General features: G+C 39.4%; 1 protein-coding gene across 1 annotated transcript in view; it reads right to left on the bottom strand.

Annotated features, from left to right (window-relative positions):
- Nucleotides 1–20,712, bottom strand: part of LOC139711799 (kinesin-like protein KIF23) — a 63,040-nt gene that overhangs the window by 19,382 nt on the left and 22,946 nt on the right. Inside the window, exons 20-21 of the mRNA XM_071623651.1 lie at nt 19,715–19,879; nt 8,359–8,426 (exon numbers count right to left, since the gene is read on the bottom strand). Coding sequence (XP_071479752.1) covers nt 8,359–8,426; nt 19,715–19,879 — 233 coding nt within the window. The remainder of the gene's footprint in view (nt 1–8,358; nt 8,427–19,714; nt 19,880–20,712) is intronic.

The following is a 20,712-nucleotide window of genomic DNA, read 5'->3' on the forward strand; positions in this document are numbered from 1 at the left end:
AAGAATTGGTTTAACCTACAATATCAACGACTTTCAAATATGCGATGGCGGCCATTTTGGAAAATGGCCGCCATTTTTAAACAGGTTGAAGCTGATATGTTATCTGCACAGTAGAACTACTGATGTATGGTTTATAACATAATGGGAAAAGATTTTCACCTCAAGAATTGATCGAACCTACATTATTAACCACTTTCAAATAAGCGATAGCGGCCATTTTGGAAAATGGCCGCCATTTTTGTCACAGGCCGAATCTGCGATGGCCCTATATCTAAAAATCACCACTGGGGCATAGTCTACACGCATGCCAAATTTCATGCTTGTTTCACCAAACCCACAATTCTTTCACCTATCTGCCGTACTATAAAGGCAAAATCATGCACGCAGATAAAGCATGAAAGGGGGGAGGGGACAGGTAACCTACCATACTAAAATGCTGTTTGGAGTGAAAGATGCAACACATCATTGAAGAAAACATCTAATCAATATTAGTCTGTAAAGTGCACTGAGATACCTAAAGAATGTGAAATGTGCTACACGTTGTATATAAAAACTAGTTATTATCATTATTAAATATCATCATCATCATCATTATCTATATTATTTTTATATCAATTATTATTATTAATCAGGCAAAATGTTATAATGATGAAATAACACTGTGAAAAAATGTTATTCATGCATCCTTGATGCAAATGCCAGTCTTGTGTAAGAAGGCTTCTAAGAAAAAAAAAACCAAACAATGATAATGCAACTTCTTGCAATGTGTCTCATTTGCTTTCTGTACACAGACAGCAACATGTGATTTCAGCCCGTTGACCTATTAGTGTGTGTTCAAACTTTGTGCAAAAGTATCATTCTCTGTCCCTGTTCTGAAAGACGTGTGATAACAGAGCCCTGATACACATACTGCATGGTCCTCTTGACTGTCAAGAAACTTACACAAGATTGTAAGATGCAGTACTATTCAATAATTTCGATTTTAAAAATATAGACGTATAATAAGAAAGTATCAAATCTGTGTATCAATGCTTTCAGGCACATGGCAGAGTGTCTGCAAACTTCCTTCTTTTTTTGGGGGGGGGGGGGTGTCAAAAAATGACTAGATAATAACATCTATATCTTTTTGAAGAGTCATGAATACTAGTATACCTCAATCTTTAAGAGGAATTGGTGATTAGTTTCTTAAAGTGGATATGAAATCAGTGGATATGGAATCAGTGACTATGTACGTCAGTTGTAATCAGTGGTATGCTCTTTGTGGGCACATACGTGACCTTCTGGTTGCACAGTGGAAAATTCTTTTCAGTATCGCATGGAAAAAAAAATAACCAACCTGAAATACTGTATAGAGGATTGTGACTTACAAAAAGAGAACCGTTGCCCTAGTTCCTGGAATGGATTGGCATATTTCAATTTTGAAGCAAGGCCACAACTACTTGTGCACCGGCTCTTGATGGTGATGAGGTATTCAAACCGTCTAAAATTAATCACATACAGCAACACATAGCCCAGTTCCACAACACTCTTTCTTGATGGCACAGTTGTACTGTACGTGGGTTACTCATATTTCATGGATGCAGGAGAAATTAAGGGGAAAATGACATCAGCAATGACATTGTAGACTACGAGGTGGAAGAATGTCCTTTCAATTAGAGTTTCATATGTCTTTTTCAACTAAAAAAAAGCACACAAAATATGAAAATGGAGATAATCACACTCGACGTGAGACACTTCCGAGAAACTTTGATGTGGCGATGTTTCCACGTGCGCAGAGCGCACGTGACTGCGCGGGATGAAGCATGGCTTGCAGGACTTTATGGGATTGCGCTCAAGGCAAAGCGATCGCATTGTGATTTAAGGACCAGGGCATGTGACCCTCATCCAACTGCAGGAAAAAAAGAAGAAGAAGAAAAAAGGAATACACCCAGGAGGAAGAAGTACGTGCCCACTGTCCTTGCGTTTCATGAACACAAATGAGCTTCCAAAAGCTACCTGTGGGCACGTGGATAGGCACTCTGTGCCATCAATCTTGGTTTGAGGATACCAACATAGAGCCAACATTTACCATTACCAAAAATGATGGATTGCTCTTCTTCCTTTTAAAAGAAAAAAAAAAGAAGGAGAAGAAAAAAAAAGGATGAACATAACTTCGCGCCAAAGTATGCCAATCAACCCATGGCATCCTACTGGTAATCCCAGATTTGTCACATACTGTCATGGGGAAGGGTCATCTAAAATGCGTGTCAGCTTTTGTGCATGACTGATGGATGTTATCGCCAGGGGCAAGGCTAACGGACATGATCAGAAAACGCCATCAAAATAACGGCAATTAAAACTGATCTTGCACAACATCATCCTAGAACTGCATGCACGTTCGAGCAAAAAGTATATCAAGGAAGCCTCACACTGTCACAGGTTTGTGGTTTATTGGTATCCATAACGCATGCGTCATATGTTTAAAAAAGAAAAAAAAAAATCATAAATATCAGGCAAAAACCCATCACCAGCAGAGGAAAGTTGATGGAGTCTGTTTTTTTTTTTTGGTTGAAGCTCACAGTAAGTAAACACAGCTGAACCAGAGCCCTCCCATCATTCCCTACAATGTAGTTAGCACACAGAGAGCTAAAATCCAAGATATCCCATGCATGATCAATCTCAAAGCAACCTCTCTTTCGGAAACAGATACATGTATAAACATTTTCTGATGAATCTGACATGATTTAATTCCCTTCTATCATTCGATCTAATCCCCCAATCAGGATTTTAAGATTGTGACTAGAAGTTAGGATGAGGTAGACTTCTGAGAAATGAGAGAAAGTAATTTCTAGCCGGGATGTATTTAAGACGATACAGGAAACAGACAAGCTGGCATTAGTCACATAGCAACAGAAAACTGATAGCCATAAGACAGCAACAAAAATGCAGATTACAATTTAAATGAGTTGAAAACGTTACACCAGAAAATACACACATGGGGGGATAAGAGGGAGATCTGAGCACTGTAATAGCATACACAATCTTTTTTGACTACTGGGATGATAACAGCATAGCATGAAAGTAAATGAAGCCAAAGGCACAGCTGGGAAAAGTCTTGAGATTACACTGAGACATTTGACAAATCTGAGAAGATGAGAAAATGAGAAATCTCATTACAAAGAGCTAAAATGAGGGAAAGATGCTGATGCCACTGTAATCATGTTTTAATTTTTCTGCATTTTTTCTTCATATTATCTAAAATTAATGGCAGCTAACCCCTTGCAGAATTTCCTTAACTTTTCAACAAATGGTTGACTGGCAGCCATTTTCCCTTCCACTGGAGTGTGAGTAATGAAAAAAAGAAGAAAGTCTACTACAATGTTGAAAACTGCAGGGTCATAACTCCTGTAGTGCACAGTGTACTCACTGACAAAACCTAACGACGAGTATAACCCCTTTAGTTGAATTTATAAGTTTACAGCGCAGTGCTTAAAAATTCAGCTCTGATGAGAATTGTACTAAATCTGCTGTAGCAGCAGCGTTCATTCACTCTCTTTCCAAGTCCTCCGCATAATCTGAGACTGCGGCTTGCACCTGCACCACAAAGAGTTATCGGTCTGTGTCGCGTTTCCTGTTATCCTCCCCGGCTTCCCCTTCCCACTCGACAAAACACATCCCCCTCCCCCTCTTCCCGTCTCCGCCCCCGCCCCCTCCTCCTCCCCAGCACAGGTGCACTTCTCACTTGCAATTGTTTATGAGATTCCTACTCAATGACCCATGCTCGACACCTCTCCCTGCCTGCCATGAATATGTACCGTATACTAGCATATAGTGCATTTGAAATGGAATGGAGCACTCTGACGGGCTCTGCTGTGTGGATTTAATGACAGTGCCCAAATTATACAAGATTAAATTCATTACAAAGTCTCAGGCTATTTGAAAACACATATCTTGAGAATCTTCAATGTGAGTATCAGAGTCCACGGGAAAGAAGGGGAAAGTGACAGTAACTGATTCTAGGACAATTACCCCCTGGACAATTACCCCCCCCCCCCCCACGCTTCCCCCTTTTCTCACCCTAATCTTAATCCTGAACCTAATCCTAACCCTGGCGCAATTCCTAACCTAATCTTTACTATAACCCTGTCACTTTTTGAAACTGTACTTAGCTGGGAAAGGGGGGAGGGGTCCTGATACGGTTTAACTACCCCCCCCCCCCCATACTGGAAAAATGCTTGCAGTGGAATTCATCTCAAACTTAAAAACAATACAAAACTCAGACGTAAAAGGTCCCCTCCCTTAGGACTGTGCTGAATGATAATTCATTTCTCTTCCTTACTTTCAATTATGGCTGTTTTCTCATGAATAATCAGCAAATTCTCGTTAAGCATTTCCACCATTCTTCATCTACAAACCACTGTAAAAGTGAAATATTTTGTGGGAGTAATTTTTCGCACTCAGGTGGGCAAGATGAATTTTGCTTGTTTTTGAATCTGCGGAATCAATACATAAAACAGCACTACATTAATATACGCTAAATAAAAAAAAATAATGTTCTTCTAATAAATTTCTACATCATTTTTTTCAAACTCTTTGCACATATTATGTGCAAAGAGTTGAAAAAACCCCCACTAAGATGTTTAACACAGAGAAACAGGACAAGGTCAATTTAACTAACTGTGACAATGACAATGAGTAGGCAGGGTTCTTTTCCTTGGAATCTCTCGCTCATCAATTTTTGTTCTCTCCATAATTTTGTCTCCTTGCTGATGAATTCTCATCTTAATTCTCTTCCGTCCTCCTCTCTTATCCCTCATGTATTCTACATCCGACTCTCTTCTCTGTGTCTACTCCCACTTGTCACCTACTTAAAGATTTCATCCATTCTCTCTCCCCTCTCTCTTTCATTGCATAGTCACATAAAGGCATTGTGCTCCTTTTCGCATTTCTCAACATTATTGCGCATGACATGCCTGTGCTTCTTTTATATCTTCGTGCAATTTACAGTCGGTCACTGATAGTGCTATTCTTCTTTCATCCTGAATTCTCCATCTCCATGCTGCCTCCTCTTGGCCTCATGGAAATTGCGACCTCCTTCCCCCATATAGGTGAGTGAAACATTGGTCTCACCCACTCACCCTATCCCGCTGACAATTCACCTTGGCAATAAAACCCCCTTGGCCAAAACCATGATTATTTCTCTCTTTTTTTTTGGGGGGGGGGGGGGGGGGGGAGGCGGCGTGGAACCATTCCCCCCCCCCCCCCCCCCCCATGAGAGAATGACATAGACAATTCATCACCATGACAAAAAAATAAAGAAAAGCACTCAACAGAGCGGGGATGATTTTCACCATGGCAACGGGAGAGCGGTTTTAGCGAACTGAGCTCTTGAAAGTGGGGGAAGACCAAACATGGCATCGACCTCGTGCATACTGTGGTAATTGGGGATTGAGAAGAGTAGCTAAAGAATTCATATGACAATTGCAGTACAGATCGACTTCTAGTGGCCAGGTTGTCAGCATGACATCACACAATCTTTTGGTTACCATGGTGATGGTTGGGGTGGAAGTATTCCTCTGGAGAACTACAAAATTCCATGTGTTTCTTTGGGTGTACCCTTTCAGATTGTCTTGCTGGGTTACTGTACACTTTAAAATGTACTAATGGACTACATGACTGGAAATTGATGCTTTCATCAATCAACATTATACATGATATATTGTTTGTTTGTGTGTTTTTCTACAGTGTGTTTGTGTCTTCCCTCCTCTCAATGAGAAGACAAGACAGATATCTCAGTACATCAGTATTTCATCAATACTTCTAAAATGCCAGAAAATCCTGACTAAAACCAGTCAGTAACAATATAAATGCACTGGCAAATGAAGCTGTTAAAGGGACCGTACAATTTTGGTTGAGACCTAACTTCAGGTTTTTAACATTTTTTCCTTTTTTTGTGAGATAATGAGAAACCTGTTATGAAATGTGAAAGAGCATGTAATTCCAAGAGGAAATTCAATTTCTTATTTGATGAATATTGGTTCTGAAATGGCTGAGATATCCAAAGCAGAGCAATCCTGAGAAAAGGTGGGACCCACCATTTGTAACGATTGATTTGTTTTATTTCGTTTTTGGGTGTCTCAGACGTTCCAAAACCAATTTTCATCAAATAAAATTTGAATTCTTCTTAGAATGGTATGCTCTGTAAAAGGTTTCTTGATATCTCACAAAAAGTCCAAAAAGCCCAATTCTCATCTCCCTTAATACTATACCATCCCTGTAATCTCCCCAATACTTTAGTATACCATCCCTTTAATCTCCCTCAAAGGAGATGTGATAGCGATCAGAGAAGTTTACACTGTAGATCATTATGATGTTTTACAGAAAACTATTTTACAGCAATTTGACAGGAGTACACAGTCCACTGGGATGCCTCCACATTATAACACAATCATGTTACATATGTGCCATGTAATGTACATTGTAGGTATGGTCCTTCAGTTACATTATGTACTACATTGTACAATTTAGCTAATTGATGTTGTTGACCACTGACCTTGAAATTGACATTTCATTATATTTGCCACAAAGGAAATATTTTCCTCCAATTGATTTCTGTACATATATAGTTTTTGATTTTTTACTTTATTATCCATATATAAACATCATTAATTTATGTTTTGATCTGCTGATAATGCTACTTTATATATTTTTTATCCGTTGTTGTTTTTTGTAACTGATTGCACATACATAGAAGCACATATTGTTCGTTATGATGATCAGCACGCCTAGCAACTCAGAAGGGATAGCATCTGATTTCACTTCTCATACCATACTGCCAACAACATACACCCAGGAATGACAGACACGTGAAAATAGAGAGAAATCGAGATCAAGACAGGCAGACGGACAGACAGACAAACATGGAGAGAACTGGAGTCAGCAGACTGACAGACAAGATAAGGAGGGATTTATTAAAGTACTGAAAAGTAAGATTCTAATTTTAACTAGTGGACAGATAAGCTCCTATATTGACTACTTTCACAAAATCAATAAATTGTGTCAAAAGATAAGTGGTGTCAATGCATGTGATGCCAAGGGAGTTGCCATGGCAACCTCCAGTCAACTCTGATTTGTTATTACCCAAGACGGGGAATAGCAACTGATAGTCTGGAACTAATACTTTCTCCTACAGTCTCAAAAACAAAATCATAGTTTAAACAAAAAAAAAAAAAAGGAAGAAGAAAAGAGAGAAGAGGTGCGTTGCATACACTGGGGACCCTGGAAACCTTGTAAACCGCAGCCAACAAGGCACGCAAACAAACAGCAAAGAACAGACAAACTCTGGCAGAGGGGTCGCGGCACGAAAACTGTCAGGATGGCAACGCGACAGCCCCCTCCCCGTCCCTCGTCCTCCAATGAGGTGGTAAGACAGTGGCTTGTTGCCAAGGGTTCGGCACAGGGGCAAGTTTAACCGTGCGGTTTTGACAGTCTGACCGGACCCTGCTCCCGACACTAGAGTTACAGCATGGTTAGGGGGGAAAAGACCAATCAGCACGCAAATTTGGGATGAGTCACCTTAAAAAAAAAGAAGACAAGAAATCCCTATTTCCTGTTTAGTGTTTGCACCTATATCAGCTTGGCTTGGCATTGATTTGCGACAGACTTTGTTTCTCATTACTGTACACAACAGTACGTATGTCATGGATAGATAGAGCAACAAATAAACAAATAAATGATTACAGATATCGGACATGTATACAGTAGTTCTACACTTCCTCTTTAGAAGTTTGCAACTCATCATAGCAGTGTTTACATCCAGCTACACAACACACGCAATACCATACTAAGATCGCCTTGGAATAATAAAGTGTCAGTAGAACTTCGGTGGCAAATATCTAGAATGAAAACCCATCACAGTCAACAATCTTCACAGTTTGAAAATAGAGCACTCAAAAAGTCACAATTAGACACACAAGTGTACACAAACAAACACATTCACACGTAAAGATACATATCTGTACCAACTGCATTATTTGCAAAATAAGAAGCATACACCATGTGCATGGCTTGTGAACCTGTCTTTATATTAAAATCACTATTTAAGTCTTCCCTGGGTGAAAGCAAAAGCAGGGTTTGACTGTATAAGGTCATGGAACATCTCATTCTGCTCTAATTTTCATTTCCTATCATAGGCCACAATCTCATACGTGAGAAAGTTTGGAAAAGCTTGTTTCAAAGAAAAGAACTATCATTAAAGTTTTTGATAAGAGCCCAGACAAGACATCTTATCAAAGCATATTTTTGGTCACTTACGCAAGACTGCGTGAGAGGGACTGGAGACAGTGAAATACAAGAGGTAAAAGTATAAAGTCAACTCACTTGTTGGTCACTGTGTGAACGGCTGCAAGCATGGGCTGACCAGCACGGTGCTCTATTCCAACAGCACACTGAAAAGGAATCACAAGGTATGCAAATTTCATTATTATTTCATTTTCCTTTAAACTGCAAGAAAAAATTAAGAGAAATGGATAAAAATAAGAAATGCATTTCTAAAAAATAAAAGATAAAAAAAGAAGAAGAATCAGATATCATTCTCACATCACATTGAATACTTTGTCAATAACATACGTGTACATATTGTAAAGCATCTCTGCTCATAAACATTGACTGACATTAATTACAACGAAAGCGCTGGACAAACAAAGAATTCCTGTAAAGTTAATTAGGAAGATGACCTGAGCTGTAGCGCCTCAGTCAAGAGGTCAAACACCCTATTCCATCTGCTACCTCACAAAATTCCTCCTCATCCAATGTATGTGCTCCTTCATCAAACAACCTCATCTACCAGTCTCACTCAGCAGGCATGTGCATTCACACAGACACAGACAGACAGACAGACAGACAGACAGACACACACACACACACAACACCTTCATACAATAAGTATGCTTTGCTCAAGGGGAGCAGTAGTGTTGTAAAGCTTCATTCCCCCCACCCCCCCCCCCCACCCCTCTGGAATCTCTGTATGCTGAACTAAAACTTCTTTATTCCTCAGGGGTTTTAATTTGTTCTTAGTTATAATTATGTAAAACTTATGTCGATAAAAGTAAAGGAAATGGAATGCATGACAGTACACTTTCCTGTTTGTTTGTTCACCACACAGAATAATTTCTGGTTTTGTGCAAAATGCATTTTTCTGTTTGAGATGAGGTTTCCGCGCTACTTGATGCCAGACAAACTCAAAACAATCAAAACGAAAGCTAAATTGTCCTTCACAAGTTTTACCTTACACATGAAACATCATCATTGCCCTGTCTCTGATAAGCATCCTTGTTATTATGTGTGTGTGGTGGTGGTGGTGGTGGGGGGGGGGGGAGGTGGGATGGCTTTAACTCCCTCTACTAGCTGGTGATTAGCAAAGCAGACAGGTTCAAGAAGAAATTTTGAAACTGAAACCAAATACTCCTAAAGCTGTCACAATTCCATGACCCAAGCGAAAGGTAATCCACTCACGTACACAGCATGGGACTGGGACTGCATAGAGACTAGCAGACAACACAGAGGGATTCACATGTACATCACGTATGCGAATCAACAGGATACAAATTTTGAGATGTACATTGAGAACGAAATCATGAGATTTTTGCCTGTGTGGACACAAAAATCCCACTTATTATCGGGATCAGCATCGTGATGCAAATCCCAAGAAATCTTGCATTTACTTCTGCATTAATTCTCACGATAATTCACCTCGCGGTGACTGTGTGAAAGCAGGACCAAACAATCTCCAGAATTTATACAGCCGTATTTCATCATTCAAAGCGCACATCACAACACTGTGGCCACCGCATCACTGCAACGCGCAAGAAGAAAGGGCAAAGAGAAGCGCATGCAGTAAAGCGCACCTTGCGTGCGCCAATTAGCAGGTCATTTCTGTCCATGTGAACACTTGTGAAAAAAAATTGAGATATGGATCGTGATCGTTGTCCTGCTATTTTGTATGTGTGAATGCGGCTAATGCTGGGGAATACAAGTTGGATGGTGTGGTGTGGGGTAGGGAAGGGGGAAGGAGATCTGATTAAAATGTCAGCCAGGTTTCTGTCTTTTGCATGCATTCTATCGTTATAGTCCAAAATGTCTCCTGAAGGCATAAAAATGGGAAGCCAGAAAATTGAGTGTACAACAAGCAAGAAAGAAGAGTATTTTGGTAAACAATGCAGTTAAAGGTAGCAGGGTTGGCAGTGCAAATAAAAACCTTGCAATGGAAGTGCAACATGGAAGTGCTCTGTAAACCTTTTAACAGCATTCTAAGTTGTATATTTCAAGCAAAATGTCTGCATGATGTGTATCTGCCAATTGCAAGCATTATTACTACTTTTAGCAATTTCGTTAGTAAAGTCAAAACCAATCCCCACTCTTGAACACAACACTTATTTTTGTCTTGAAATTCTTGAAGGAGTGCTTGAAGCTGGCTTCATGGGCAAAGTTCATTTCCAACAGAGATGTCAGATGCCGATAAAATCACTAACATTTGAGTGTTCGACTTTGCCTGATCCACAAAGTCTTTGTTTCAAGATATTAGAATTTGATTTTTGTCAATGTTACTTTTAAATTTCTGATGTCAAAAAAGGGGAAAAAAAGATGCATACTCCACTCATAGATAAATGTATTACATAAACTGCCATTCATTTTGACAAAACAAGCAAAATAGGTGATGGATGCAATACAGGTCACTCAAACTCTTGCCAAAAGCAACTACCATAAAAACCCACCATCAGGCATTATCATGTTAATGAATAGGCACTTGCATACTGGAGTCTTATCCAAATAGGCATTCATAGGAGAGGCAGAAACACATTTATTTCTCATGTGTAATGCCCTGCTAAATCACAGATCTTAGTCCTATAATCTGCTTTCTCCTACTCAGGTGGTAGGACTTAAATACCATTCCTGCTCCTCTCATAAAAAAGAGCCTCAGAAAATCCCTTGGTCTCAGTATAATACACATCTATAATGTACAGTATGTGCAGATATATATTGCAAAGGAGGAGAAAAATACAAAAGATAACAAAAACAATGAGTGAGCAAACAGTCAATTTCATTGACAGTGACTCTGCAGATCACACACAAAATAATATGTATCCTAGCCGACACTTCATTTAGGAATAAAACAAAAACAAAACACCCAAAAAGAACAATGACCTCAAAAACTTAAGCACGCAACAAAGAGAGCAAAGACCTCAAGTCACAAACATCTGTAATGCATCATGCTTCCTAAGGGAAATTGTTGCCAAGCATCGGGCAATTCAACCCCCCTGTCAAAATGCCCTGGAAGCAACTGTCATAATATGCATCACAGTATACACATAGTATGCAAACAAAATGGGCAAGTTGTCTGAGGCGCATAACATTTACATTGATAACAATTTACAGTAACTCTACTCCGTGTTGAAGTTGACTCTGATTTTTAGAGTCAAAACAAAACAAACACGATGGTGCAAGTTTGACCGTGGCCAGACAAAACACTATAGGAAATTTTAATGATATCCTTTGTATCAAGTAATTCATTCATATTCACTTTAATTTGACTTAACAATCCTGTTCTGTACAGGAAAGCTTTCACAATAACCGGTGCCCCGTTTGTACTGCAGGCAGATTTCAGAGCCTCCTCAAGGTGGTTTGAAAGCTGGCTAATTAAAGCAGTCTGGGATCTTCTTGTCTATTTATACTGCTCGGGCTGGTTTCGCCCAAGCATCAGGCACGACTGGCAATGACAACCGAGTTCCCCTCTGATACAATGGCGCAGGCGTTTGAATTTCTAACATACAATGTAACCACAAATGTGATTGAGTGCGAAAGTGTGCAATTTGTGCGGCGTTCATCAGTGGCTGTTAGTCACGACGGCTGGTTCGCTTAACGTTAACTGGTGATGATTTTAGTGATAACTTCCAGGTTGGCAAAAAAGCGGTTTCTCGAACCCCCCTAGCATCTACACCGCAGTCGAGTCTCTTTGAGACTAGATACCAGGCTTTGAACCCCCCCCCGTGGTTTCAGAACCTGACCTGATTGGACCTGACTGGATCTCCTTGTTTGAATTCTGTCTGTTTCTACCTGAGCTTGAAGGCTGCTCGAGGCTGCTACAAGAGGCTTTAGAACCCCTTTTTGCTTAGTACAAATGATGTCAATGCTTCCATTACACATACAATGTACCTTTATTATCACAGTATGAAGTACATGTAAAACATTTTTCACATTTTCACGATAACCAATGCAGAGTAATGGAGAGTTTTGAGGCAAGGACCACAAGAATGTGAAAGCATCTGAAGCTTTATTTTTTAACAACTTCCTATTTATCAGTCTGATTTTATGAAAAACATATAACTATCCTACATGTATTTGGCTAGGATTTTATTTTATTTTATTTTTTTAAATACCGGGTATGCCAACCAACTTGTGTAGTGGGTAGAGTTTCCCTTTAAAGGATACTTTCACACCATCAAAGTTGACTCAAATAAGAAGGGTAAATCTAGATTAGATGTAAAATCTATCATAGTGTAAACTGCAACACTATTTCTGTTGGATTTGACTCTCTTCATTCAAGCCAGTGTGGAATTGCAGCAGACTGTCTTGCAAAGTAGGTCAACTCAAGACTTTAATAATAATTGGCTGCCTATAGGGACAATTTATCAAAGGGACAATGTCCTTCCTTTTCTGTCAAAGCGCAAAAAAAAAAAAAAAAAAAAAAAATCAAACGCCTACGCATCCACATACATCTCTATCATCTCCCCTTCCTCCTCTTTGGATCACCTCTCCTTCGGCTTCTGATCTTTCCCCACTAAATTATGTCCTGGTCACCTGATAAATCATCTTCACCATCACGTGCTCCTCAGAAATGTTGCTGATGATAATTGCTTTACACGTAATTTCTGAAAACAAGTTGTTTCCTGTCCAAGGAAGCTATGGATTTTCTCAGAGGCAAAAGTCACACCATAGGTGTGAAACATGAATCATAAGGTCTTTCTTTTCTGATGCTTCAACAGCTAATGGGATAGTTAGGGTTGCCATGCAACGATGACATACGTGGAATGCTGTCTAGGGTTTATTCTAATGAAGATCTGAAATCAATTTGCAAAGCAGAGTGAAAAAAAAAAAAACCCAGAAAAACCCGAAAGGGAAAGATGGGAATTATTAATTTCTTCTGATGTGATTCTATGCAGCATTTATGATGGCTTTCCAGTTGAATCACTTTTCCTGTCACCCATGAAAGAGTAATTCAATGGTCAAAGCACAAAAATGTGCTCTTGCCAGCTTACTAATTGATTTTATCGATATACAATTTTTAAAAGTGACAAACCAATAATTCCCCCATAACAAATAAAAAAACAGGTAGGATCTAAGGATCGATCAGGGAGGATTTTATGTATGCTCTCATGTCAAGAAGCAAAGAAACATTTGATTTTGCATGCAAGGAGTGTTCTGTTTTCTGCCGTTGCTCTGACATGACTGATCACTTCATCTCTCAATAGTAATAGTATTCATTCTAGCAATCGAGGAAAATTTAGAGATTTGAACACCAGATGACAGCTTCTTGGATTAAAAAAAAACAGCGAAATCACCTGAATCATTAAAAGTCTTTTATAAGGTAAGTAATCTCACACAAAAATGAGAGAGAGAGAGAGAGAGAGAGAGAAGGAGAGAGAGAGACAGAAAAGAAGAAGAAGAGGAAATTAAGAAGGTGTTGCAAGCAGGTATTTAATTCACCTGGGACAATTTTGAAACCACAAATGCCAGGAACACCTGTTAAGCATGTAAAAATAGGTGCTCCAACTGTATCATGTGTTTCATTCATCCCCCAACCCCCCCCCCAAAAAAAAAAACCACACACACGTAACTTACAAATGGTACGCCTGCGTTGTCTGGAGCTGTTCTCTACTATCTGTGCGGAGATTGCGTGCAAGCCCAAATGTGTGGGGTTAAGTGCAAATTTAATTAGACTGGGACTGCACTACGTTGCACAATTAAAGTATGTCATATTGTTTGTCAACAGGGGCGGGAATAATGAGACACTAGCCAACACCAGTATCAGGATTGATGGGGGGACAGTTGCCGTCTTGTGTAATGATCTCACCACTACCACATCCACCAGACCAAGGTCAAATTTGTTAGTTATATTGGGAAATACTGGCCGTGCTGGCCTATTATTCTATATTGGCTCGTACTAAGTGGCTGTCATGTGATTTAGATACCTCCTACAAGGTCACTCAATCCAGCCAAAAATCTCTTGAACTCACCCCATCACTGTTATAGTGTGATGTATCGAGTGTACGTGCCTGCTGGTTAACAAAAAAAAAGTAACATGGATGGGGCAGGTAGCGTAATCTTGCTCAAGTATACCAGTACTTGACATGAGTACAGTACATAAACTAAAAATGTAGAATTTGAGAAATATTTTAAACACAATGATGATTTGAGCCTGGTCATATACAAATGAAGTAAGTAATCAACAATCAGACTTTGTCATACATGTAGGACATTACAAATAAAAAAACAACTAAAATATTTCTCTCACTTAATTGTTATGGGACATTATTAAAAAAAAGAAGAAAATCCTCTCTCACTCAGGAGTCTCACTTGCTAAATTGCCCCTAAAGGGAAGGGGTCAAAAATAGCCTGGGCTTTATAGGGTTAAGGGACATTCTGAAGTACTTTATAGTACAGCAGCTCTGCCTCCATCATGCTAGAGGTTTTGGCACATACCAACAAAGCCTTAACCCTTTCTATGCCAGCTAGGGACTTTGGACAGTGTGTAAAACACTAAGGGCTTTTATACACATAGTAGACCAAAATGCACTCAAAACACATCAAGGGTTTATCTCCCTAAAGGTTGTGATTGGTACAAGGATGCCAGAGGCTAAAATCTCAGCTCAAGTTATTGACAAGTAGCTTAAAGGGACTGTACAGAATTGGTTGAAGTGAGGATTCAGGTGTATAACATTTTTTGGTGAGATGATGAGAAACCTCTTATGATGTATGAAAGAGTATGTAATTTCAAGAAGGATGTAAGGTTTATTTGATGAAAATTGGCTTTGAAATGGCTGAGAAAACACGATCCTAACAAAATTGACGGGCGACAACTTTTATTAGGATCTCTCTTTTTGTACCTTGTTTTTAGATACAGCCCTTGTATCTCAGTCATTTCAAAACTGATTTTTATCAAATAAACTTTTGATTCCCCTTAGAATTGTATGCTCTTTAACATTTCATAGAGTGGTTTCTAAATATCTCGCAAAACTTTACAAGCTCAATCCTCACCTCAACGAGAATTGTGCAGTCCCTTTAAAGCGGGAAGGATAATACTCTTTATCAAAAGTTACAACAAAAAATATTTAAAAATTCATAGACGTACTGCTCACTCAAAGAAGCAATCTAGAATATAACAAGTATATGCGAGATTCAGATGACATTTCAATAATGGAAGCTGCTTCTCACAGTCCTACTGCTTTGAAAGCCCACCTGACACTACACGATCAGACCGGTCACACGACTAGAGGGGCGAGCTGGTTTATACTAGTATCACCAGCTGCACGACTCGACACCGCACTCTACATGTATATGATCAGACTACACAACTAGGCTTACGACTGCTCTTGCTTCAGTACATTATATTGTAGCATGATTGGCTGATGGCCCATGACCCGTCGTGAAATTTCGACAAGTCAAATCTCTATGACTGGCATTAAGACCCAGTCGCACGACTGGAGACTGGCAAGGCTAGTGACATCACACTTCAGGGGAGTGTTTCACAAAGCCGTTCTTAAAGTTAGGAAGGACTTAAGTGCGACTGGTGATCAGTTCTTGTGTGCTATAATACTTATCAGAATCTCAGTAATTCAGCAAAAGAACTGATCACCAGTCGCACTTAAGTCCTTCTTATGGTCTTATGGTCCTGCAACCGGTAAATTTTGGCAAAGTCATGAAACGTGCGGTGGGCTTTAATTACTTGGGTGAGGCAGGTACCCATTTTAGTCATGAGATGTAAACTTGGTTTTAGAATGACATTCTGTTAAATGTTCCTGGAATTCAAACTCTCACGTTGAACTGTAGGAACAAACAAAAAAGAAACTTGTTTTTTTTTTTCTTCTTCAGTAATCTAAAAATGTGTAGGCATAGTAAACAGGATTATACTTTTATGTATACATACATGTACATGATATGTATTTGACTTTACACAGATTCCCTCATTTCTGCTCAATTCTCTCTAATCTGCCCTCATTCTGCTTCTCTCTCTCTTCCCTCTCTCTCTCTCTCTCTCTTGGCCCTATCCTGTTCAAATATGATTATGTTAATGTTCTTTGCAATTCTACAATCTTTTCATCAATTTTGTACATTCAATTATCTCTTTGATAAAACATCATGCCATTTAGTCACCGACTGCGATACAATTGAAATAACCAATGTACTGAATTGAACTGAATTTAATTTACCTGCACCACACCCAACATGGTGAACACACCCTACATGGTGAACAGAAACACACAAACTAGAACGGCCAATGGCAGTTCAATAATATTCACGAGGGGCTAAAGGATGAACTGATTGTTACACCCCATGAATTGTCAGGGAGACAGGACAAAAATGCATTGTCTATAAATGCTTTGAGCAACATGCAGTAAGAAATCATTATTGTTATGAATACCTATTGTGTGTGCCTGCATGTTCAACAAAAAGAGAAAAATACAGCAGAAAAGGCATTTGGAAAGAGAATGAATTGTTCCCATTAGATTAACACTTCCTGTCAATATGCAATCTTTTCCACAAGATACAGCAGTTATTACATCTGTACTCTTTACAACTTTTTCTGCGTGTCTTTGCTTGAAAGGAAGAGAAAAAGTGTGACTGGTGACATACTTTCATAACACGTAACACCACTAGTGAGAATGTAAAGGAAAGCTTGCTTTTAAGCTTTATGAAGACGATGTACATCATTCCAGCAGACCAGTACCTTATCCTAGTAATATAGAGATGTTTTTTTTTCCCCACACTAATGACAAAATCATTCTTCCCGATTCTTCCTTAGCATTAAGTTTTGGAGAATAATGCAAGCTAAGTGCAGCGAAAGCCTTCATTATGTCATTACATATCATTTGACATACAATTGGTGTTTGCTCACGAGATGACAGAATAGTCTCCAATCACTGGTTAAGTGTCAAGAAGTGCATTCCCCTAAAATGAACCAACGAGCATGCTCAGTGCTTGGGGGGGGGGGGGGGGATATGACAAAATCCTTCTACATATCTGCAAAAGAGATTTTGCCATTTTTCAGGAGTGTACATGTATATGATAAGCGCTACAGCATTAAGCATAGTTTAACATTAAAAGTACTACTACCCTTTTCTCTGAAGGTCATGGTGAACAGGAATTCCATTAAAAAAAAAAAAATACTTGGCATTGAGTGATTCGCGTGAGCAATTTGGCAAATTCAGCCAAGTTCTTCTGGGGTATTGCCTACATGTAGATGCCTTTGTGTGGGGTGACACAGCATGCGATGTCTGTATGTCGAATTTGATTTCCAACTTTTAATGGAGGCAATGGAAAAGAGTCAATCAGAGCACCTGTTACATCATTTTCTGGTGAAGATTTGAATTGGCTGCACCAGTGTATTGATTGCATCCCCCTCATTTCTCCCTAAGGTCATTATTGCTATCACCATGGATGGTGCATGTTCAAAGAATTATTTTTTACTTCCATATTTTTTTTTTCATTTTGTTGCCAACTGTTCACCCAATTTCAAATCACAAGCAAGAGCAGTCACAAACTGTGACTGCAGGTTGGTTGTTCAACATCTGTCTATTCATGCATCCACCAACTACTCAATCTCTCTCTACACTGGCATAAAGCCATCTATCCGTCCATCAATCAATCCATCCATTCATCCACCTGCCAATCAATCAAACTTATATCTTATAAACTTATATCTTATAACCATGTCTAGCAACTGCATGTGAATGGCCGGGGCATAAGTTTTAGTACCATCCAGTCTTTCTGAGTCAGTCTCGACCATATTAGCCTTCAATTGATATGACAGTTAGCATAAAAACACTGTGTCATTTCTCCAATTTGCTGTTATTCACTGCACGATTTACAGCACATGATATGATACACACAGGTCTTTACACCTTCTAGTCACACCACTGTGTGGCATCATATAGAACTTGTGGTTTTCACTTCCTTTTGAAAGTGTCTTTAATGCTTAATTCTTGGTGTCAAGGTCCATTTCCTCAAATAAAATAGAATCCATGACAGAAGAAGAAAATGAATCTATTCTCCAAACAGCACCATGAATAACAGACATCCCTTAACGATTTCATTCCAAACTCACAGACTGTTCACCCCTAGTCTAGTCAGCTGATTACTTCCAGGCATGCATTTATCGATAATACCGACAAGGAATTACTATTTATTCTGCCAAATGAAAATGACAATACCAGTTACATAATGTATATTCACATGGAAATGGCACGGTTGACGTATAACCCAAAAGTATGAACAGAGAAGCAACATATAACACATGCATAGTTGACGTATAACACAAATAGTATGAACACGGCAGCAACACATGGGCTAGGGCTTACAAAAGTAATATTTTAATACTGTTGCCCTTAGGCATGTGAGCCCTCAATCATTGTTATTACCATGTCATACCAGCTACGATAAAAGGTAGCCTGTTTGGACCACTAAAATCTTAAGTGTGAAATTTTTGGCGGCCTGCAAAAAAGAAAAGAAAAAAAGTAGTGGCTGAAATTGACAGAAACATAACAGTCCATTTTAGATGTTCAGTGCCTGATCGAGTCACCAAAAGACTAGCCTTTTTGGAAATTTGGTGGCCTGACCTCAAGTTTAACCCATTGAGGACGGTTTGACTTTGCTACAACACGCATTTCCCACAGACGGGACTCATCCTTAACGGGTTAAGCAGCCCTGGGCCACCCGCTAATAATGAGTCCTGCTGACAAGCAATCATTGTTACCATACTACCAAATGTCATAAGGGCAATTATTCCCGTGGAACACCTTCTGGACAATAACTACGTAGAAATCCACCTTCCTACTGTTAGCCTAACCTTTTTTGCTTTAAAGTCACGACAATATGACATTCAACAATCAACCACTTGTGTAAGAAAGAATTTGATCCACATTATGTTGGCTTTACAAGAGTAAGTTTCCAAAGGAATAATTGCTCTTGAATCCAGGGCTCATGCAAATACTGCAGTTAACTAGTGAGCTAAAATTTGTGGGTTTCATTTTTTTCTTCTTCTCTCGCTCTCTTAGAAAGTTGTTAAAAGCATTTCATTTTACCTGTTCCTCCTGAATACTTTTCATTACTGTATAAGCTGTTATTTTCGCGAGGGTTTAATTTTCGTGAATTTTGCAAATTACAGTTGTGCCGTTAATTCAACAAAATGCAATAATGTCGCCATGCACTAGTGTAAGAGTGCACATATGACAGCCTCGGTGTCAATTACGAAAAACAACACCTCACGAAAATGTCTGTGACCTCGTCATTCGCAAAAATATCTGTACGCGAAAATAACAGCTTATACAGTACTTGCCAACTGCTTGCATGCAATAGTTTAAAGTACAGAGAGCAAGCCTTTTGTGCAAGCTATATTGATAAGAGTGCACTTTGATCAGGCAATAAGACAGTCTGCTTCAACCAAAACAGAGTGAACACTTACCCTAGTCTCGACATCTGTCCACTCCCCGCTGTACTGCTCTGGGTCATCTTCCGCCGGGCGCTTGGACCTCAGCACGCTCTGGGAGAGGGGGTCCTCTGTCTTCAGCTTCTCTACATCAGTGAACTGGACAGAGCGTCCCCCGCCCCTTGTGGGTATCACTTCGGCCTGAGGGGGGGGGGGGGGGGGGGGGGAGGATATCAAAAGGACATGTTCAAGCATTCTACAGTATATCAACTCTGTACTCGTCAAGGTAAACATTGGGCACCCTTTGCAAAGCCTTTTAATCAATTTCAGCATTTTTTTTCCCTCTTGAGATTGTGTATGGAATGAGATTGCCATAGGCTAACTCTTAGGTCAACTGACTGAAAGTGTAGGGGAGGGGGTCAAACACCAAGACATCTCCAATTCAAAGAAAGAAAAGAAGTTTAAGTCATTACAAGGATGCTACATGACTACAGTCAGAATTATGTGATGTTTATCAATCCACAACAGGCATGATTTTGAGTTGCAGTGAGCTCGCTCCTTTCTCTTTTCCATACTGCAGTAAACAGCACTTGCAATATCTTTTATGGTTTGGGATCACAAGCTGACAAAAGGTGGTATATCTTTTATGCCCCACAAATGTATTATAATATTCTACTACATGGCAAGGAATAACATTTACCTGAAAATTACATAATCCTATATTTCACAGCACGTGAAAGATACCTTAAACCTATTTGAACGAACCTGAACCATCTGTACTTAACCCTCAAAATAAAATTTAGCCAACTGACAACAGCCACTCTTATATATACTTGTATGGGTGTCTGCGTGGCGTACATATGTCTACTAAATAATGTGTTTCTTATCTCACTATTCCTGAATCAGACAACTAATAATAGTTAATTTCCATATGGACAAAATCTGTCTGTCTGAACCCATTTACTGAAATGATGGCACCATAAGGCTCTGAATTTGATCATAAGAAGACTGAGTAGGACAATCAGGGATCCCTG

This window comes from Diadema antillarum, unplaced genomic scaffold (genome assembly GCF_040938485.1).
Source record: "Diadema antillarum isolate AM-2024a unplaced genomic scaffold, OU_Dant_1.0 seq00001704_RagTag, whole genome shotgun sequence".
NCBI lineage: Eukaryota > Metazoa > Echinodermata > Echinoidea > Diadematoida > Diadematidae > Diadema > Diadema antillarum.